We start from the raw sequence: 22,742 nt of genomic DNA on the forward strand, positions 1-22,742 counted from the left end.
TTAGGCCTGATATCTAATCAGCCAATCATGTGGCAGCAACTCAGTGCATTAAAAAGCATGCAGACGTGGTCAAGAGGTTCAGTTGGCGTTCAGACCAATTAGAAGAAATGTGATCTGAGTGACTTTGACAGTGGAGTGATTGTTGGTGCCAGATGGGGTGGTTTGAGTATCTCAGAGACTGCTGATCTCCTGGAGTTTTCACACACAACAGTCTCTAGAGTTTACAGAGAATGGTGCGAGAAACAAAAAATAACAATCCAGTGGGCGAAAGCGCCTTGTTCATGAGAGAGAGGTCAGAGGAGAACGACCAGACTGGTACAAGCTGACGGGAAGGCGACAGTAACTCAAATGACCGTGTGTGCACAAGAGCATCTCTGAACGCACAACATGTCGAACCTTGAACTCTAACGTGCACTCAGTACCTGATAGTGGCCGCTGTGTGTGTGTGAAGTTATACATGTCAAGCTATACATAGAACTACTGCACAGTAAAAGCCTTTTAGCCTACGATGTGCTGACCTTCCGATCTAACCCTTAAGATCAATCTAACCCTTCCCTCCTATGCGTCCCTCCAGGTTTCTATCATCTATTTAGGAGTGGGTTGAGTTGTTCTCCGAATTTACTTGCAAGTGTTTTGTCTCTGTACGGGCAGACGTGGTCATGGCAGTGCTGATTGTGTGGTGTGTCCTGCGAACGCTTGGCTTTTACATTGTAGAAACCCATTTGTGATGTGAGGAGATCTCGCCGCTGCTTGGCTGTGTGGCGAACTTCGTGCATTGCGGTCTGGAATTGTGCCCTCGTCGGCTCATGAATAGGATCGAGGTCGATGCGTTTGTTTACAGATCTGTTTGCCGAAAACCACACTTCGTGTTTTCTTGCGCCATGACTCACTGATGCCCGGTGGAATTTGTGCCCCTCATGGGTAGAGACCACGGAGAGCTGGTCTTGCCACTTGACAACCAGTTGATTGGATCCTGGTAGATAGTTATCCCTCAGCTTGGCCGCTGTAATATTTGCATTGGATTTTGTCGACCCCGTTGGGGTCCAGTAGCTCAATCCGTTCATAATGTACCACTGTCCCTGGCATGCCATTTCACACACTCACCACTCTCTGACAAGGAAGCATCTACCTCGGACATCCTCTGCCTCCCCCCCCCCCCCCCCCGATACTTTCCTCCGATCACCCTCTGCTTGCCAGTCCGTGAGCTACATTGGCAAAGGATCTGTTACTGGAATGTGTTAAATTCTGGTATTGCAGGGGATCTGCCTCAGGTCCAAGGCTGTGGGGTTGCTGAACTGTCTCAAGACGCGGTTCACCAAGGCTCTGTTCTATCACATCAATAGTGTGGAGCCCCTCAGCTCCATTTGAAGTGTTCCTCACCCATGTTTAGTGACGACCCAGGAATAAACTGGTCTGATGTTACTGCAGAGGCTGCTAGACCAGCGGTTGTCCAGATTAACTTTGCACTGAGTGATAACGTCACCATTTATTATTCCCTAGAGCATGGGAGGGCAATGGCGTGACTGCGTAGGGGTTTATAAAATCACGGAGCTTCTCGATGAAGTGCCGTTGCCGATTAACCGACTCTGAAAACTCACACCCGTTCCTCAGTCGCACTTCATTTGGAACACGAGAAAACCCGCAGATGCCGGAGGTCCAAAGCAACACTCTCAAAATGCTGCGGCGTTTCGAGCCGGGACTCTTCACCGGGGCTGGAAAGGAAGGAGGGGAATATTCCAGAATGAGAGGTGGGGGGGGAAGGATGAAGTACAAGGGGGCAGGTGATAGGTGAGACCAGGAGGGGGAGATGTAAAGGGCTTGGAAGTTGATTTGTGAAAGAGATGGAGAAGGGGGAATCTGATAGGAGGGGACAGAAGGCCATGGAAGAAAGAAAAGGGGGGGGAGTACCGGGGGGGGGGGGGGTGATAGGCAGGTAAGGAGATGAAGTGAGAGGGGGAAACGGGGACGGGAATGGTGAAAGTTCCAAGAGATTGATGTTCGTGCCGTCAGGTTGGAGGCTACCCGAACAGAATATAAGGTGCTGCTCCTGCACCCAGAGTGGTGTCTCAGCGAAGCGGACTCCCAATCAGTATTTGTCTTGTGCCGCCCGGGCCCCCTGACCACGGAAATGGCGTTTGTATATAGAATGGACTAGGAGCTAAGGACGTTGACCTCTCATAATCTTATAAAGATCTCCCCTCAGCCTCCGGCACTCTGAAGAAAATAGAGTGCAATGCAGATCAGACCATTACACAGAGTATTGTAAAGAGTAGAATGATTATTATTGAAATAGTGGGTAGACCAGCCAGGAGCAACTTGCAATAAGTCCCAGTCCCCCCCCATCACCTGCCCTGCTTGCATCACCTACCTTCCCCATCCTCCCACCTTCTTTCCCCCTTTCTAGTCCTGATGAAGGGTCTTGGTCCGAAACATCGACTGTCTGTCTATTCCTCTCCATGAATGTTGCCCGACCTGCTGAGTTCCTCCCAACATCTTGTGTGTGTTGCTCTGGATTTGCAGCATCTACAGAATATTTTATGGTTAAATGTCACTGTTGTAACAAAATAATTCCCCATTTGGGAGATTTAAAGTACTTATTATGATTTTCAGAGCAGGCTCTGGTGCCATCTTGCATCGGCCTTCCTATTCTGGTTTGCTTCCATCTTTTGCTCCATATACATCATCAAACTGTTACTTGTGTCTTAGAAATGAAAATGCTGCAATTTTTGAAACACGAGCTACCTCCAGCATATTCTCAGCTTCCACTTTATTAGGTACATCTGTACATCCACTCATTAATGCAAATATCCAGTCAGCCAATCACGTGGCGGAAACTTAATGTGTGCAGACATGGTCAAGAGGTTAGTGGTTGCTCAGACCGAGCGTCAGAATGGGGAGGAAATGTGATCTAGGTGTGTCGTGCCTTTAACTCTGTTCCTTCTGTCCACACTCTGCAGCTTCAGGGTGCTTGCCAACCAGTACAAATCCATGTACCCCATGCTGATCATCGACGTCGAAGGGGAGCTCGAAAAACTGAAGGTGAGTGGAGACTGGGTGGAACCATGACGGGCAGAGCTGGGGTAACTTGGACCATAAGCTGAATTAGGCCATTCGGCACATCAAGTCTACTCCGCCCACTCCATCGCAGCTGATCTGTTACCCCTCTCAACCCTGTTGTCCTGCCTTCTCCTGACTACTTTACTAATCAAGGGCCTGTCATTCTCCTATTTGAATATACACATTGACTGGGGCTTCCACAGTTGTCTGGGGCAACGAATTCCAGTTTCACCACGGTCTGGCCAAAGAAGTTCCTCTCAAGCCTGTTGTGAAGGGACGGCCTTGTATTCTGAGACCCCTTCACTACTGGAAACATCTTTTCCATGTTCTCTCTATCTAGGCCTTTGAAAATTCTAAAGGGTTTCAGTGAGATTATCCTCCCTCCCCCCCTTTTTATTCTTCTAAATTCCAGCAAGTACAGGCCCAGAGCCCTCAAATGTTCCTCATTACCGTTAACCCTTCCATTCCTGGAATAATGCTTGTGAACCATCTCCAATGTCAGCACATCCTTTCTCAGCTAAGGGGCCCAAAACTGTCCACGGTACTCCAAGTGTGGTCCGACCAATACCAATAGAGCCTCAGGTTCTTCTCTATATCTGTATTTAGAGATTAAATATTAGCTTGATTTGTCACGTTTATCAAAACCTACAATGAAATGCATCATCGACCAACACAGGCCAAGGCTTGTGCCGGGGGAAGCTTGCAAGTGTTGCCGTGCTTCGGGGCCGATATAGCACTTCTCCAGCTATTAACCCTGGCCTTTCCGAGGCTTTGGAAGGCGGGGAGGAAACAGGAACACCTGGAGAATGCCAACCGATCGTGGGGAGAACTCCTCAGAGACAGCAGCGGGAATCGATCCCCAGTCGGTGATCGCTGAGTGAGCGTGCTAACCACTTCCTTCTAGTGGCGCCCCTACTCGTTTACTATGGCTCTTCTGTCTGCCAGGTTCAAGGAAAACTCACCCCATGGAGCGCTCTCCTCAGAACGCTGCCCTTCGTGATTTCACTTTTAACGTGGAGCAGGCCATTTGGCCCATCTTGACCATGCTGTTTGGGCTAATCCTACCTTTTACCGCAGGTAGAATGGCCTTGGGGATTAGCGCTTCAAATGAGAGAACCCACCCCCAGAACCACCAATGATGACAGCTTCAGGTGGCGATTGTCAGAAAGCCCCACAATGACGGTTTCAGGTAGTGATTCCCAGAATCCCCAGTGATGAAGATTTAGGTAGTCATTCACAGAATCCCCAACGGTGAAGGTTTCAGGTATTTGGGGGTCTGTCAAGGGAACTGTGGCAGAACTGAGGGGGCTAAATTGTGAGCTTGAGTCTCATTGAACACAGAAGGTGCAGATGGAGCTGCCTCATAAAGTGATTCAGGCAGGCGAATAAGGTGGCAATATCAGGAGGGAAATGAGGAAACCCTTTTATTCCCATCAGTCTGACTATCAGTGGTGTATTCTGTCCGAGTAGGGATGATAGATGAATCTGGCATGTTCCCCTTCGATCCTCCTCAATTTTTATGGATGCACCATGGAAGGGATCCTATCTGGATGCATCGTGATTTGGGATCTTATCTACTCCCAGCTTCTCATTTAATCCCCCTCCCCCTACCCACACCTCCTTCCCCCCTCAGCCTCTCTCCTGCCCGTTATGCCACAGGCATTTAGGGTACAATGAAGGTCCTTCATCTCTGTCTGTCCATACAGTCACACACAGATACAGAATAATTCTTCATTGTTGTTTTCCTAGCAACAGAGTTGTTTGCCCTGAGCTGAAGCCCCCCCCCCCCCCCCCCCCCCCCCACCGAACCTGGTGGACTGGTGGACCACTCTTAGTCTGACCTCTGCCCTTTGACCTGTTTAACATGGGTGACCCTACCAAGAGCCAAAGCATAAAGCCCCGACCCCAGCCAAGATAGCTCTCAGGGTCATCGAGGAACGTAAGCCTCCAAACCCCTACGAAAAGGTTGTGGTCCTCTTGGAGTTTTTCCCCTCACCTATCACCTGCCAGCTTGTACTCCTCCCCACCCCCCTTACTCTGGCTTCTTCCCTTCCCTTCCTTGCACGTGAGGGTTTCAGAGGGTTGTGGACATAGCTCTGCACATCGCTGAATCCAGCCTCTCCTCCGTGGTCTCTCTCTGCACTTCCTCTGCCTGGGCAAAGCAGCCAGCTTAATCGAGGACCCCAGCACCTCAGACGGTCTTCTCCCCCTCCCACCGGGCAGAAGGTACAAAAGACTTGAAAGCATGTCCCACCAGGCTGAAAGACAGCTTCCACCCCATTGCTATAGGACTGTTTTCTCAAGTTTTCAGAACACTAGTGCAATAAGATAGATTCTTCTCCCAATCTACCTCGTCGTTGCCCTCACTCCTTAATGTCTGCCTGTGCTGCATTTTCTCTGTAACACTTCAATCTGCATTCTGATATTAATTTCCCTTGTATGGTAATGAAATGCAAAGCAGGTTTGTTACTATACATGTGAAATGCCCAGTTTCCTTGGGCTGCATAAACCTCGGGAAGACACACTCCATCCCATCAAATCCGTGAGTTTGAGACGGCTCTCCCACCCCAAACCCCGGTTTGTGTGGCTGCTGAGTGATTTGCTACCCCGTCACAACTCGGTGCCAATAAGCGACAGACGGCACACTGCATACGATTAAACTTCAGAGAAGATTCTCCTTCATTTCAGAGAAGATTCACTAGAATGATTCCGGGAATGAGAGGGTTAACATATGAGGAACGTTTTGACCACTCTTGGACTGTACTCCTTGTAGTTTAGAAGAACGAGGGGGGGCCTCATAGAAACATTTCGAATGTTGAAAGGCATGGACAGAGTGGATGTGGCAAAGTTGTTTCCCATGGTGGGGGAGTGTAGTACGAGAGGACATGACTTGAGGATTGCAGGGCGCCCATTCAGAACAGAGATGTGAAAAAACTTTTTTAGCCAGAGGGTGGTGAATCTGTGGAATTTGTTGCCACGGGCGGCAGTGGAGGCCAAGTCATTGGGTGTATTTAAGGCAGAGATTGATAGGTATCTGAGTAGTCAGGGCATCAAAGGTTATGGTGAGAAGGCGGGGGAATGGGACTAAAGGGGAGATTAGATCAGCTCATGATGAAATGGCGGAGCAGACGCGATGGGCCGAATGGCCGACATCTGCTCCTTTGTGTTATGGTCTAAACTAATTATATTTATGAATCTTAACTAAAGGGTTAGCAAAGAAAAGGAGGAAAAAAACAAAAAGTGCCCAAATTGGAGCTCAACTCTTCCAAAATTCATATTCACCGATCCTCGGTCGACCTCGGCACCCAGCTCCATCCAATCAGGGGCCCCCCCACTGGGCCGAATCCTGCTACAACCGGTTCCCTCCGGTGCCTTCTCTCTTCATCTGCTGCCGAATGAAGACCCCAGCTCACACCGGGTCAGGCGCACAACACAAAAGCCAGCTCCCCTGATTGGACAGCTCACGTTCCAAAGCGCCCGTTATCTCTAACCGTGACCCAAACACTGCTGTTACAGAAAGACCATTACGTTAGTAGTGAAAGCTTTTCCAGGCTGTTAACACTTATGTCAAAAATGAGCAGTATATAATTTATTTCGCCCCGATCGCTTCCTGCACAGATCTACGCGGAGCGCGTGCGGCCGTTGGTGAAAGATGGTGTGTACTTCATGTACAAGGCCCTGCACGGACCGCCCAAGAAGATCCTCGTGGAAGGTGCAAATGCCACGCTTCTGGACATCGACTTTGGTGAGTCTCGGCCCTGTGTGAAACGCTCTGCTCCTGCACGAGGAGTTGTTGGCAGCTGCCACCCCATCAAATCCCCTCCCAAGCAGCTGCTGGCCCTGCGTACCGCAAAGCCCACGTCAGGCAGAAGTACTTGGCAACGCGGACTGTACAGGAAGGAGACTAGCGGATTGTAGAGTGTGGAACAGCGCCTCTCCCTCACCCGAGGGGGTCAATTTGCAGCAGCCGATTAACCCACCGACCTCACACCTTGTTGCGCTGTGGGGAGAAACGCGCGGCATGAGTCAGGGTGGTGTCGAAGGTTAAGGGGAGGAGGGGAGAATGGGGTTGAGAGGGACACTGACCCTGGGGAAAAATCTATGACCGTCCACCATAAGACATAGCTCAATTAGGCCATTCCAACCAATTTCATTATGGCTACCCCATTTCATCATGGCTGATTTATCATCCCTCTCAATCCTATTCTCCTGCCTTCTCCCCAAAACCTTACCCATCGACCTCAGCTTTAAAATATACCCAATGACTTTACAGCCATCTTTGGCCATGAGTTCCACTGATTCGTCATCTTCTGGGTAAAGAAAATTCCTCCTCATCTCGGTTCTGAAGGGACTGTATCCTCTGGTCCTGGACTCCCCACTCCAGGAACCATGCTCTCCACGTGCACTCTATCTTGCGTTTCAACATTCGATCGGCTTTATTCCTCTAAACCCGGGGTTCCCAACAAATACAGTTAAGCAAGTTGGGGTTGGGAACTTTCTTGTGAACTGCCCCTGGACCCTGTCCAATGCCAGCACATCCTTTCTTAAGGTGGCCTGGATGTGAATAGTCACGGGAAGATTAGTGAGTTTGCTGATGATAAGGGGTTTTGTTGATAATGCATTGCAAAAGAGATCTTGATCAGTTAGGGACGTGGGCTGGGGAATGGCAAATAGATTTCAACTTAGATCAGTGTGGGGCAATGCATTTTGGACACTCCAACCGGGCTAGAGCCTTCAAAGGTTAATTTATTATCAAGTGTATGCCGAATACAACTCTGAGATCTGTCTTATCCGATAGCCTCAATATAAAGACAAGTGTGGAATCGTTCAAAGAGGAACATCGACCACACCCCCCACGCAAAAAGGAGAAACAAAAACTCGCAAAACCCCAAACCCTCCCTCGCACAAAAAAGCTAACAGATCACATTTCACGGAAATGGCAGCAAGGACATCAAACACCAAACCTCCTCCTTCGTACAAGGAAGCTCCCACACAGTATGGCTGTGGAGGGCAGGGCACTGATGTGTGGTGTGGAACGGAGGGACCTGGGAGCGCAGGTTGCATAGTTCGCTGAAGGTGGCCGTGCTGGTGGACAAGGTGGTGAAAAAGCTTGCTGGGTTCCATCAGTCAAGGCATCCAGTTTAGGAGTTGGGGGCATTAAAATTGCAGTTGTACAAGTCACTGTTGAGCCACGCTTCGGACTACTGGGACACACACAAAATGCTGGAGGGACTCAGCAGGTCAGGCAGCAGCTATGGAAAGTGAATAAACAGTGGATGTTTTGGGCCGAGACCGAAAAGGAAGGGGGAAGATGCCAGAATAAAAAGATACAGAGGGGAGGGAGGGGAAGGAGGCTGCTGGACGGTGACAGGTGAAACCAGGTGGGTGGGAAAGGTTGAGGGCTGGAGAAGAAAGAATCCGATAGGAGAGGAGAGTGGACCAGAGGAGAACGGGAAGGAGGAGGGGACCCAGAAGGGAGTGAGGAGAAGTAAAAGGTCAGAGTGGGACAATAAAGGAGGTGGGGGGGGTTGGTGTGGTGGAATTTTTTTTTAACCAGAAGGAGAAATCGATGTTCATGCCATCAGTTTGGAGGGTACCCAGACGAAATACTCCCCATTCATTTCATTTTCATTTTTCAATCTTTTTATTGATTTTCAAATAAAGAATATACAAATCAGAGGAGGAGTTTAGCAAACAGATAATATAAAAGACATATAAACAGCGATAATAAAAACAGAAAGTATATAATGTCAAAATTAAATAGGTAAAATATTATGCTGTTATATATACAATGGTCAAAAAAAACTACAGCTCCTCATAGCAATCGTAAAAAAAGATTGGAAATTTTATTGATAAAGTAAAAAAAACCCCACTAACTAATCTGAAACAAAAAAAAAAGGAGTAAGAAAACAAGAAAAAGAAAGATTGGGCAGTCCCAATTGACGATAAAATTTTAAAAAAAGAGAGAAAAAAACATCCTTCCAGTCATCTCCGAACCTTCACGGATAAGGATTTTCCACAAAGAGAATAAAGAAAAATAAATTAAATCATGTGAAAATATTGAATAAAGGGTTGCCAGACTTGTTCAAAATTAAAGGATGTATCAAATGTTCGGCTTCTAATTTTCTCCCAAGCTTAGACATGACATAATGGAGGAGAGCCAACAGAAAACAGTAGGGCGGGTTAGATTATTTCCAGTGTAGCAAAATAGCTCTCTAGCCAGTAAAGTTTGAAAAGCTATCACATGTTGGGCGGAAGCAGACACTTTGCTTGCTTCCTCTGGAATAATCCCAAAAATTGCTGTAAGTGGATTAGGTTGAACATCCATATCTATAAATTGAGATAATATTCCAAACACATCCCTCCAAAAATTATTTAAACTTACACATGACCAACACATATGAGTTAGAGTAGCCACTTCTGCATTACATCTGTCACAAATAGGGCTTATATTCGGAAAAATATGCGCCAATTTATCTTTGGACATATTATCTTAAACTGAATTAAGATTGGTGGTGTGCACAGATAGATGAATTATTGACTAAATAATAAATTTTACTCCACTGATTATCTGAAAGTGAATGTTGAAGTTCTACTTCCCAGGTGCGTTGAAACCTATCATTAGGTGACATGCGAGCATTCATTAACTGTTTATAAATGATAGCTATTAATCGTTTTTGAAAAGGTTTAAACTGAAAAATAGCATAAGCCAAATTTAAAGAGCAGGCGGAGGGGTAATTCGGTAAAAAATCACGTAAAAATTTCCTAACCTGTAAATATCCTGAAAAAATGTGTATTGGAGATATCATATTTATCCATTAACTGTGAAAAAGACATTAAATAGTCTTGTAAAAACAAATCTAAAAAAGTTTTTATTCCCTTAATTTTCCATGTTAAAAAAGCCTTATCCAAAGTTGATGGTTTAAAAAAGAAATTAGAATAAATATTACGAGAAAGTAGAAAATCATTTAATTCAAAAAATCTACAAAATGGAAACCACATTTTTTAAGTATGTTTTAACAATAGGGTTGAGAGCTTGTCTACCTATCCTGATGAGCGAAAACGGAAGGGGAGCTCCTAATAAAGAAGCTAACGAAAACCCCACTACTGAATTTTCCTCCAGCTGTAACCATGAAGGGCAATCTTGGTTGGTCTATATCATAAATCCAAAAAGTAATAAAATGAATATTAATTGCCCAATAATAAAATCTAAAGTTTGGTAAAGCCAATCCTCCCATCTTTTTTTGATTTTTGCAATAAAAGTTTATTCACTCTAGAGTTTTTATTATTCCAAACATAAGACAAAATCAGAGAATCTATTTTATCAAAAAATGTTTTTGGAACGAAAGAGAGAACTGCTTGAAATATATATAAAAATTTTGGTAGAATAATCATTTTTTATAGCATTTATTCGACCTATCAAAGACATTGACATAGGGGACCATTTAGAAAGCGCCTGTTGAGTATATTCAACTAAAGGAAAGAAATTATACCTATATAGGTCTTTAAAATTTTTAGTAATTTTGATACGAAGGTAAGTAAAATGGTTTTTGGCAATATAAAAAGGTATTTGATCATAATAATCAGAATAATTATTAATAGGAAATAATTCACTTTTATGTAAATTAAGTTTATATCCAGAAAAAATAACAAATTCTATAAATATAGATAACATAAAAGGAATAGATTTCCTAGGATTTGAGATGTAAACTAATAACTCATCCGCGTATAACAAAACCTTATGTAATTCATCCCCTCTCCTAATACCCTGCACAGAATTAGAATCCCTAAGAGCAATAGCAAGTGGTTCTAAAGCCAAATTAAATAATAAAGGACTAAGAGGACAACCCTGACGGGTACCTCTATATAATCTAAAGTAAGGAGACTTTTGATTATTAGTTAAAACCTCAATTTAATCCAGGAAATAAATCCTGGACCAAAATTAAACCTCTTCAAAACCTGGAATAGATAAGGTCACTCCACCCTATCAAAGGCTTTCTCTGCATCCAAAGATACAATACATTCAGATTCTTTGGCTGAGGGGGAATAAGCGATATTTAACAATCTTCGAATATTAAAATGTGAGTACCTATTTTTTATAAATCCTGTTTGAGCGTTTGAGATAACGTTAGGCAAGATATTCTCAAGCCTATTTGCTAGAATCTTAGAGAGGATTTTAAAATCTACATTCAGTAAAGAAATAGGTCTATAGGATACACATTCCAGTGGGTCTTTTTTTTTGGAATCAATGAAATTAATGCCTCATAAAAAGTTTTAGGAAGGTTCCCAGAGGATGTAGAATCGGTAAACGTTTGATGAAGATGTGGTATAAGCATTTCATGAAAAGTCTTGTAAAATTCTACCGTATAACCATCAGGTCCCGGAGCTTTACCTAATTGCATAGAGGATATAGCCTTGGCTATCTCCTCTTGTTTAATAGGTGCATCTAACATATCAACATCTTGAATTGAAATTTGAGGTATGTTTAACCTTTGCAAAAATCTATTCATAGTAATAGTACTATCAGAGAATTCAGATTTATAAAGATTAGAGTAAAAGTCCATAAATATCTTATTAATTTCATAGGGATCTAAAGTTTCTGTTCTATCTGGTCGGCGAATTTTTAAAATCTGTCTTCTGACCATCCCAGCCTTTAACTGATACGCTAAAAGTTTAGCAGATTTTTCCCCATGTATATAAAATAAACTTTTAGATTTAAAAATTTGCTGTTCAGTGGGAAAGGTCAGAAGCAAATCATACTGTGATTGAAGTTCGACCCTTTCTTTATATAGGTCTTCAGTAGGTTTAACAGAATACGCTTTATCTATCTGTTTAATTTTATTTATAAACACTGACAATTCCACTTTAGTTTTCTTTCTCAAGGCTGCTGAATATGAGATTATCTGTCCCCTAAGAAAAGATTTCAAGGTGTCCCTTGTAACCAGATTTGACATTCCTTCAGTTGTATTAAATTCAAAAAATATAGAAATTTGCTCCTTAATTAAATTAACAAAAGCTGGATCCTGTAACAATACGGGGTTCGATCTCCACTGTGAGGTTTTCAAAAATCTATCCGAAAGCTTAAGGGTTAACTTTAAAGGCGCGTGATCTGAGAGCGCAATGATGTCATACGCACATTCAACAGAGTTTAACAGATGTGTATCTAAAAAAAAGTAATCAATTCGAGAATACTTGTGATGGACGTGTGAGAAAAAAGAGTAATCTTTATCATTGGGGTGTTTATATCTCCAAATATCGACAAGGCCATATTCTAATAAAAAAGAGTTAATACAAGCTGCCGCTTTATTAGGAAGCGACGGATTGGTTGATGACCTGTCAATCACCGGATTTAAACAACAATTAAAGTCACCACCCATGATCAGCTTATATTCATTGAGATTTAGTAACTCTGAAACAAGTTTCTTTAAAAAATCAGAATTATCTACATTAGGTGCGTATACATACACCAGAGCTACCTTTTGCTCGCATAATAAACCAGTAACAATTAAATATCTCCCAATCAAATCAGTAGTAGTATTAAAGTGTACAAAAGGGATTTTGGGACTAAGAAATATAGAAACGCCTCTTGTTTTACTGTCCGACAGCGAGTGAAATAAATGTCCTTTCCAGAAGCGGAAAAACCTGTCCTCATCCTGTTTTCGTATATGATTTTATTGCGCAAAAATAATATCAGCATTAAGTGTTTTTAATTTCTTAAAAATCTTTTTACGCTTAATGGGGTGATTGACACCGTTCCAGTTCCAAGATATTATATTGATTTTAATAACATCCATGTTTAAAATTGAATTTAATATTATATAAAAGAAATGTTACGCAAGTACAGATTAAACCAGAAGGCGCGGGTACAACCAGAAGGAGTGACGCATTTACGAAAGAGAAATCCATCAAAAGAACTGTCCAATCAAGAAAAGAACCTATCCATAGACCCCTCCCCCCTCCCGCCACCCAATAGATAGGCTGGTCCCATGCTGACTAATAACCCTTAACCCTGTTCTCATTCTTGCAGCTCCGTATAATAAAAATAAAGCAAAAATCCCACAGAAAATAGCCATAATAAAAGGCACAAACAGAATTCAACTACTATAATGTTATGTCTAACATTAATAAAATCATAATCAACAACGGCCATCTTAGAATCAGCTAAAGTAACAAACACATATTCAAAAAAAGGAATAAATCCGAGGGAATAATATTACAAACAATATTCTTTCTCTCGAAAAAGAAAAGTAAATGAGTATATATATATAACAGACCTAAAACTATAAGTATTGAAACAAATAGAAATAAGAGTAATACAGAACAGGTCCTACACAGGCCATTAAAGTACAATACTATAAAGATTCCCTACAAGACAGTTATATATGTACTAATTATTAATAAGGTAAAAAAATTAAATCAGCCACGACCCATACCAGAGAATATAAAGGTATAGAATGTACTTAACTCAGAAGCTCCATAAACAACTCATACAGCAAATACTTCAAAATTGCCTATTGAGTAATCGGAATAACTTTAATATTTTATTCAGTAGGCTGAACTTTAAGATTTTTAATATACTCCCATCCCTCCTGAGGAGAGTTGATTCTCAATGATTGAGACTTTTCAGGAAAAATTATCAGCTTTGCTGGAAAGCGAAGGGAGGGATTTAAATCTAATTTATACATTTCACTCATAACTTCTCGATATTTCTTTCTTTCGGCAAAGATCTCGGGAGGATAGTCTTCGACTATACGAATCTGTGTTGAATTAAAGAATAATTTCCGCTTCTTTCTGGCTTCTCGAAGAATAGCTTCTTTAGTCGTATAATAATGCAAAGAAACCGCTGGAGGATGTAATTCGGGTGAACAGCGAGAGAATGGAATTCTGTGAGCTGTCAATTAAGGGGCTAGCTTCCAGGGTCTCATTGAAAAGTGAGTACAACATATCTGAAAAGAATTTTAACAGATTGCCAGCTTCAGTATTTTCAGGCAGTCCCAGAATACGCAGATTCCTCCGACGCCCTCTACTACCTAAATCAACCATTCTTTTCTTCGTTTTAGATAGTTCCGAGGTAATTTCATTGATTTTCTTTTCCATCGAAGATATCTTCATTCCTTGATCTTTAATAGTTTGCTTGAATAGATCATGCTCAGTCTCGATTCAGGTTGTAGTCTGCTGAAGTGTTTGAAGTTGAGAATCCAAGTTTTTCAAAGAGTCTTGAATCGTAGAAATAACTTTTTCAAGCTTCCCGTTTGAACCGGCCAGCTTATCAATTTTAATATTAAGCGATCCGAATTCCGACTTCATGTCTTGTATTGAAGAAAATATTCCTGCTAGTGTAACAGATTCCTCCGTTTTCTTGGTTTGTTCCGTTTGCTCCATTTCAGGAAAAGTCTTGCCGCTTCTCAGTTCAATACCAGAACGACTTTTTTTGGCCATTGTAATTAAGTCGTAAATCCTTCAGTAGAAGTAATAAATCATCAAAACTAAAAAGGATGTTAGTGGGATATAAAATGTATTAAAAGAGAGAGAGCCGCTAGGAATGCGACTTACTCCATATGCTACAAAATGGAGAAAATCAATACTCCTCCACCCTGAGGGTGGCCACATCTTGGCGCGAGAGGAGAGCATAGACGAGACGTTTTGGAACGGGAATGGGAATTAAAGTGTTTGGCCATGGGGAAGTCCTGCTTGTGGCCAATGGTGTGGAAGTGTTCAACGGTTGGTTTACTGTGTTCCGAGGTACAGTGAGAAGGTTTGTTTCTGCATGCCATGCGTACAGATCACTTCAGCACGTCGTAGAAGGGAAAAGCACTAACGGAGTGTAGGACAAACTGCTTCTCTCCCCTTGGCGTTACGGGGGCTGCAAAGGAAAGAGCCGCCAGGACCGTCACAGAGGCTGCTGAGTGAGCCTCCGGATGGCTGTGGATCTGGAGGTGTGACCCGTGGACGCAAGCCGAGGCCTCCTGATCAACCCTGGCTGGGTCCCCTGGCCGGTGTGTCCCAGTGCACCCAAGGGTGTACCTCACCATCTGCAGTTCCAGAGAAAGCGCCGTGAAATCAGGCGTGAGGGCCACCCTACACGACCGTCCCATAACTGGGTAGAAAGTCTTTCTGAAATATAAAGCCGTTGCCCCAATCCTCCATCAAAGATCCTCACTGGGCCCTGCCGCAGCTCCCGTCGGGCGAGAGGCCCAGAGGCCTGAAGTCCCACACCCCCAGGTCCAGGAGCAGCCACTTCCCCTCAACCATTCCGTGCTCGAACCTGATCATTACCTCTGTACTATCTTTTTTTGTCCTAATTGTGTTCGTTCTTGTGAGAATAGTGTGTGTATCTTCTTGTGGCCGCTCCGTCGCGCCTGTGTGTACAGGGAGTCATGCGGGTGACAGTAAACCCGGCTCGGGTGAGTGTCACCTGACAGCCTGAGGTCAGTTCGTGTGCCTATGACTGGTGAAGGTTGTTCAGAGCTCAACGGTGAGGGCAGGAGAGCGGGGTTAGGGAAAGAAATAAAATCTGCCAGGACTGAAGGGCAGTGCAGACTTGATGGGCCGAATGGCCCGGCTCCCCCCTCCTCTGTCTCAAGGTGTCGTCTGTTGCAGGTACCTACCCTTTCGTGACCTCTTCGAACTGCACGGTCGGCGGCGTCTGCACGGGGCTGGGGATCCCCCCTCACAACGTCGGCGTGGTCTACGGTGTGGTGAAGGCCTACACGACCCGGGTGGGAGTCGGCGCCTTCCCCACAGAGCAGAACAACGTGAGTGCCTGCCCCCGGATCGAAGGTCCGTCTGCCACGTGTACATCGGAAGCGTGCCCCCCCCCCCCCCGCCGTGCGTCACCTTACGTTTACAAACAGCACAGCTGTACCCACAATGCTCGGTAGAACAACACAGCTCCTACCACAGCAAAGCAAGGCTCCCACCCACGTGCACAGTCCTCCAACCCCAGCCTCCCACCTTCAGTGTCTTCAGACTCGCAGACATCGGGCCTGGACTTCTACTCATCTGATCGACCGATCGTCCCCACGACACTCTTCCCCCCCCCCCCCCCACCCCGTCCCGTCCCTCTTCACCCCCACGGGTCTGACCGCACCGTGTCTTGTTTCCAGGAGATAGGCAACCTCCTGCAGACGCGAGGCCGGGAGTTCGGGGTGACCACGGGCCGCAGGAGGCGGTGTGGCTGGCTGGACCTGGTGCTGGTGAAATACGCCCACATGATCAACGGCTTCACGGCGTAAGTCCAGTGGGGGGGGGATGCCGCGCACAGCCTATCCTAGCTTCAGTCCGCGTTTCCCTCCCACTTCCCCTCGGCCGTGAAGGTGTATCGTCTTTTCCCACAGCTCCCTTTGTGTTGGATCATCCCTTCCGGAGTAACCCCATCTCGTCGCACTCCGTTCCTGGTGCCCTGCTCACCGCTGACCCATCTACCCTCAGTATTATGGGACACCAGCTACGGAATGTCCTGGTAACCTTGCCCTCCTTTCCCTTTTGGAACGCTCCTTAAAACCACTTTATTTGGGTCTCACGGTTAGAGGTCTCCTTGTGTCTTTTGCTGTCGAGATTCAAGTACCTTTCTTATCAGAGAATGTATAAATTATACAACCTTGAGATTTGCTCGCTCACAGGTAGCCACAAAGCAAGAAACCAGAAAGATCCCAATTAAAGAAAAAGATAATAAAAATAAAAGACCAACCCTTGATGCGCAAGATAAAGAAAAAAAAAACACATCATGCAAACAATTGAAGTGAACAACAGCATTCTGAACCAAAACGGAGTCCTCAGGTCCGAACCCTGGAGCAGGCCCAAAGCCTCGCTTGTCAGTTCATTCTATTAGCAGGCACGGAGCGCAGCAGCCGGGGGAGTCTTCATAGCCTCAGCACCGCAGGGAGAGGAGTGAACATCGCGGAGAACGAGCAAAATCGGCTCTCGTCCCAGATCCCGACACCCAGTCCTTCCAGCACTTGAATTGACCCGATGATGGGACAGCGCCCTGGAGAGAGGAGTGAAGTTCACAGAATATAATGCAGTACAGGGCACTATGATCTACCAATCTCTTAACCTACTCCTTGATCAATTTAACCCTTCCCTCCTACACAGCCCATAACCCTCCGTTTTTCATACATCCCTGTGTCTTTAAGAGTCTTTGAACTGCACCTAATGTATCAGCCTCTCCCAGAACCCCAGCAGTACATTCTCGGCACCCACCACTCTGTCATTGAACGTAGAACATTACAGGCCCAGTACGTTGTGCCAACAGCTAAACCTACTCTCAGATCAATCTGTCTCTTCCCTCCTACATAGTCCTCCGTTGATTGATTGGGATAGAGCATGGAGTAGACCCTTCCAGCCCTGCGACCCATGTCGCCCAGCAACCCCCGACTTAACCCTCACCTAATCACAGGACGATTTACAATTACCCCACCAACCGGCACGTCTTTGGACTGTGGGAGGAAACCGGAGCACCTTGAGCAAACCCACGCGGTCACGGGGAGAACGTGCAAACTCCTCACAGGCAGCGGCAGGAGTCGAACCTGGGTCACCTGCACTGTAAACCGTTGGTGCTAGCCACTACGCTGCCGCGTCGTGTAGCGGATGGACGGATAAATATAGGAAAAAAAAGAGAAGCTACCCACGACATTGTGTTGCTCCCCGTTCACCTTAAGCGGGGGTGGGGTCCAGACCCCAGAGTGTATCGAAGCAATTGAACTCAACGTTGTGATGTGGATTTAGGCACCGGGCCGGATTGTAAACGTCAGGGTGTTGGGGCCCGAGGCGAGGGTATGGTCCAGTTCACACTGCTGCTCCAGAGAATCTGCCGCTTCAGTTCAGAACCCTACTTACCGTCTGCATGATGTGTTTTTCTCCCTCTCTGAACGTTGGGTCTTCCTGGAAGTCGAAAAAGATATTCACAGGCACGATGTAGTTCTTTCTCTGCACATTGGTTTGACGGCCATATATTTTACACAGGGTCTCCTTGCTTCGCGGCTGCCTGTAGGGAGACAAATCTCAGGGTTATATAAAGTATACCTACTTCGATAATCAATGTACTTTGAATGAAGTTCCTGTGAGTTTACTGGCTCAGGGTCCTGGGTTGTGAGTTACTGCGATGGGTTATGGGTGTCAGACCTGTTCCCTGGTGACGCACTGTGAAGTGATTATTACTTTTACATCCTCTACCGTCCCGTTCCCCCCCCCCCCGCCACCCCCCAGGCTCGCTCTGACCAAGCTGGATATCCTGGACACGCTTCAGGAAATAAAGATTGGAGTGGGATACAAGCTGGAGGGGAAGACCATCCCGTACTTCCCAGGTAAGTGTGTGTGTGTGTGTGTGTGTGAGAGACGACTTTCCTGTCCCTGGGGTTTGGGGATTTTCCCCCGGAGTTCTGCAATCCCAGTGACCCCATCCAGTTTTGACCAGCTTTACGTCTCGGAAATAGTCTCCGCACTGTTCACTACACACCCGTTTCTTTTTATTCACCCCACCTCCAATTTCTGCCCCTCACCCTCTCACGGAGGGACGATTACCCCCCCGACCACACACGTCACTGGGTTGTGAGGAGGAACCTGAGCCCTTGTCGGAAATCCACGTGGTTGCGTTGGAGGTGGAATCACCCACCCCATTGACATTCATCTCCTTCCCAACCCATTCACTGAAAACTTCACATCTTTAGGACAGAGGTTGACAGATCCTTCATCGATCAGGGCATGAAGGCAAGAGACTGGGGCTGACAGGGAAAACGGATGAAAGAGCAGAGCAGACTCGATGGGCCAAATGGCCTAATTCTGCTCCCATCTCTTACGGATGCGATTGCGACCTTGACTCTGTGTTCCCAGCCGTCCCAGGAAGCCTTTTGGGTCCTTTTATATCGCCAGTAGATCTCCCTCTGCCTCAACCCGCAAAGCCTCCGTGGAACCGAGGAGCTCGTTCGGTCAGCGGCTGCAGAGTCCCCTGAGCTGCTTGGGACACCGATTGAACTCGCCATCGGAAAGGCAGCACGGAGATGCTCTCGCCTGCATTCTGGCTAGCAGTCACAGGACAGTAGATTGCGGTACAGGCCCTTCAGCCCACAATAACGTGCTAGCCTATGTAAATCTCTGTCACCTCTGGATAACTTCACTCAGTTCATTGCTGGGCTGGAACTGACTCCACAACCTGCAGACTCACTTTCAAGGACTTTACAACTCATGTCCTCGGTGTTATTTATTTGCACGATTTGTCCCCAAGTACAGCACAGAAACGGGCCCTTCGGCCCATCTAGTCTGTGCTGTCTACTCCCACCGAGCTGCTCCATACCCTTCCCATCCACGAAGCTATCCAAATTTCCCTAAAGCGTGGAAATCGAGCTCGCTTGCGCTGGCAACTCAAGAATTTCAAGCTGCTGACCCCCCCACCCCAGTGTAGACTGGTGCCCGTTCACCTTCCGTCCCCATTAAGTCAGCAATCAGCTCTTTTCAGTTTTGCTGCTGCTGAGTGAGAGGTGGTGGATCCTGGCACCGCTCAGCCAGGTGCCCTGTCACACTCCTGTACGCCAACTCATCACCACCCACGAGAAAGTCTGCCGATGTTGGAAATCCTGAGCAAAATGCTGGAGGAACTCAGCAGGTCGGGCAGCGTCTCCGGGGCGGGGTGGGGGGGGAGTACAGTCGACATTTCGGGCCGCGACCCTTGGGCGGGACTGGAGAAAAAAAGATGAGGCGTAGATCTGAGTGAGGGGAGAGAGAAACACGAGGCGACAGTTGAAACCGGGAGGGGGAGAGATGAGTAAAGAGCTGGGAAGTTGATTGGTGACCACCTATGTGATCCGTCTGACGATTGTGGTTGGCAGATCCGTAGCTGACGTCTGAGCGGGTCAGTCACGTGTGCGCGGAGTAGAGCGGGCAGCCTCGTGCCTGTGTTTCGCTCCCCCAAGCCCGAAGTGACCTAACCGGCCTCCTGTCTTCCACTCCAGCCAACCAGGAGGAGCTAAATAAAGTCCAGGTGGAGTATGTGACGCTGCTGGGCTGGAACAAGAGTACCGAGAGCGTGCGATCCCTCGGCAAGCTGCCCGAGAACGCCAGGAAGTACGTGGAGTTCATCGAGGAGTACGTCGGCGTGCCGGGTGAGTCCGGGGACCAGTAGAGCGCACATTCCCGACCCCTCCCCGCTCCAGCCCCTCGTGCCTTCCCCCGCCGCTGTCCGGGCACGGGGTTAGAACGAGGAACAATCGGGAAGCGGTAGGACTTGGAGCCTGCGGTGCGAGGGTGGCGTTCAGGGCCAGGGGAGTCGGGTGGGATGGGGTGTCGGCGGCTGAGGGGAGTGGAGATGGTGCCGAGGTGGAGGAGTGGGGTAGGGTGGGGACTGAGACCAGACCCTCAGCCATCCCAGGACTGGGCACGTCACACCGAAAGCTTCTGAGCCCAACGGCTGAGGTACAGTGTAGCCAGCTACTCGTGCTGGGGAGGAGGGTGCGATATCAGGCCCCGCCCACTCCCCCTTTGATGGGCTGAATGGCCACAGTCGCCCTGCCCCAGGGACACGTGCCGGGAGTGGGTAAGGACTGTCCACACTCTGACTCGCCCTCTCGCTTTTTCCCCTCCAGTTAAGTGGATCGGAATTGGCAAATCCCGGGAGTCCATGATCCAGCTGTTCTGAAGACACCTGGAGTACAGAGACCCTCGCCCCCCTCATTCCGCCCCCCCCCCCGTCCCCACTCCTCACCCCTGACGACCCTCCTCTGCAAGACTGCTGCTGGAGAGAAGCGGCCGATGGAAAGCCAGTCTGTCTCAGTGCCAGGTTGTCGATGGTGACGGCCAAGATCCCCGGGAAAGCATTGGACACTTCAAAGCATCCAAGAAAGAGAGACCTCTGTGTAATCAGGGGTATATTTTTATAACTTATTTTTTCAAATAATCGAAGCAATCTTTGTCAGAGTATCTTTAGATTTCAAAAATCACACTCGTGTTATGGCAGAAGTATTAGTGATCTCTCACGCAAAACGCTGGAGGAACTCAGCAGGTGGGGCCGCGTCTGTGGAGAGGAATGAACAGTCGAGGTTTCTTCAGGGCTTCAGCTCAAAACGTCAACCGTTTATTCCCCGCTGAGTTCCGCCCGACCCGCTGAGTTCCTCCACCGTTTTTTGTGTGTGTGTGTTGCTCAAGATTTCCAGCACCTGGGAAATCCCTTGTGTCCGTTGTGGAGTTCGCTCACTCCACTGAGGTGTTGAGTTGTGTTTGCATCGCTGTAGAGAACAGCTACAATCTACCCCCCTCTCCCCTCTCCCCCTTCTCTCTCTCTCTCTCTCTCTCTCTCTCATGTTAGAGAGAGGGGGAATCGGCCGGGTTTTTGCTCCCCATCACTGTCCGGTGACCCCTGGGTTAGAGAGAGGGGGAATCGGCCAGGGTTCCTGCTCCCCGTCACTGACCGGTCACCCCTGGGGTTAGAGAGGGGGGAATCAGCCAGGGGTTCTGCTCCCCGTTACTGACCGGTCACCCCTGGGTTAGAGAGAGGGGGGAATCAGCCAGGGTTCCTGCTCCCCGTCACTGACCGGTGACCCCTGGGTTAGAGAGAGGGGGAATCGGCCAGGGTTCCTGCTCCCCGTCACTGACCGGTCACCCCTGGGTTAGAGAGAGGGGGAATCAGTCAGGGGTCCCGCTCCCCGTCACTGACCGGTCACCCCTGGGTTAGAGAGAGGGGGAATCAGCCAGGGGTCCTGCTCCCCGTCACTGATCGGTCACCCCTGGGTTAGAGGGGGAATCAGCCAGGGGTCCTGCTCCCCGTCACTGACCGGTCACCCCTGGGTTAGAGAGAGGGGGGAATCAGCCCGGGGTCCTGCTCCCCGTCACTGACCGGTGACCCCTGGGTTAGAGAGAGGGGGAATCGGCCAGGGTTCCTGCTCCCCGTTACTGACCGGTCACCCCTGGGGTTAGAGAGAGGGGGGAATCAGCCAGGGTTCCTGCTCCCCGTTACTGACCGGTCACCCCTGGGTTAGAGAGAGGGGGGAATCAGCCAGGGTTCCTGCTCCCCGTCACTGACCGGTCACCCCTGGGTTAGAGAGAGAGGGAATCAGTCAGGGGTCCTGCTCCCCGTCACTGACCGGTCACCCCTGGGGTTAGAGAGGGGGGAATCAGTCAGGGGTCCTGCTCCCCGTCACTGTCCGGTGACCCCTGGGTTAGAGAGAGGGGGAATCGGCCGGGTTTCTGCTCCCCATCACTGTCCGGTGACCCCTGGGTTAGAGAGAGGGGGAATCGGCCAGGGTTCCTGCTCCCCGTCACTGACCGGTCACCCCTGGGTTAGAGAGAGGGGGAATCAGTCAGGGGTCCTGCTCCCCGTCACTGACCGGTCACCCCTGGGTTAGAGAGAGGGGGAATCAGTCAGGGGTCCTGCTCCCCGTCACTGCCCGTGACCCCTGGGTTAGAGAGAGGGGGAATCAGCCCAGGTTCCCGCTCCCCGTCACTGACCGGTCACCCCTGGGTTAGAGAGAGGGGGAATCAGCCCAGGTTCCCGCTCCCCGTCACTGACCGGTCACCCCTGGGTTAGAGAGAGGGAATCGGCCGGGTTTCTGCTCCCCATCACTGTCCGGTGACCCCTGGGTTAGAGAGAGGGGGAATCGGCCAGGGTTCCTGCTCCCCGTCACTGACCAGTCACCCCTGGGGTTAGAGAGGGGGGAATCAGTCAGGGGTCCTGCTCCCCGTCACTGACCGGTCACCCC

General features: G+C 47.8%; 1 protein-coding gene across 1 annotated transcript in view; it reads left to right on the forward strand.

Annotated features, from left to right (window-relative positions):
* The window catches only part of LOC140717670 (adenylosuccinate synthetase isozyme 2-like), a 39,899-nt gene extending 18,263 nt beyond the window's left edge, over positions 1–21,636 (forward strand). The window contains exons 7-13 of the mRNA XM_073031307.1: positions 2,958–3,039; positions 6,676–6,802; positions 15,658–15,812; positions 16,164–16,288; positions 18,265–18,362; positions 20,004–20,153; positions 20,634–21,636. Coding sequence (XP_072887408.1) covers positions 2,958–3,039; positions 6,676–6,802; positions 15,658–15,812; positions 16,164–16,288; positions 18,265–18,362; positions 20,004–20,153; positions 20,634–20,686 — 790 coding nt within the window. The 3' untranslated portion in view covers positions 20,687–21,636. The remainder of the gene's footprint in view (positions 1–2,957; positions 3,040–6,675; positions 6,803–15,657; positions 15,813–16,163; positions 16,289–18,264; positions 18,363–20,003; positions 20,154–20,633) is intronic.
* The last annotated feature ends 1,106 nt before the right edge of the window (positions 21,637–22,742 follow it).

The sequence above is a fragment of the Hemitrygon akajei genome, chromosome 28, assembly GCF_048418815.1.
Source record: "Hemitrygon akajei chromosome 28, sHemAka1.3, whole genome shotgun sequence".
Taxonomy (NCBI): Eukaryota; Metazoa; Chordata; class Chondrichthyes; order Myliobatiformes; family Dasyatidae; genus Hemitrygon; species Hemitrygon akajei.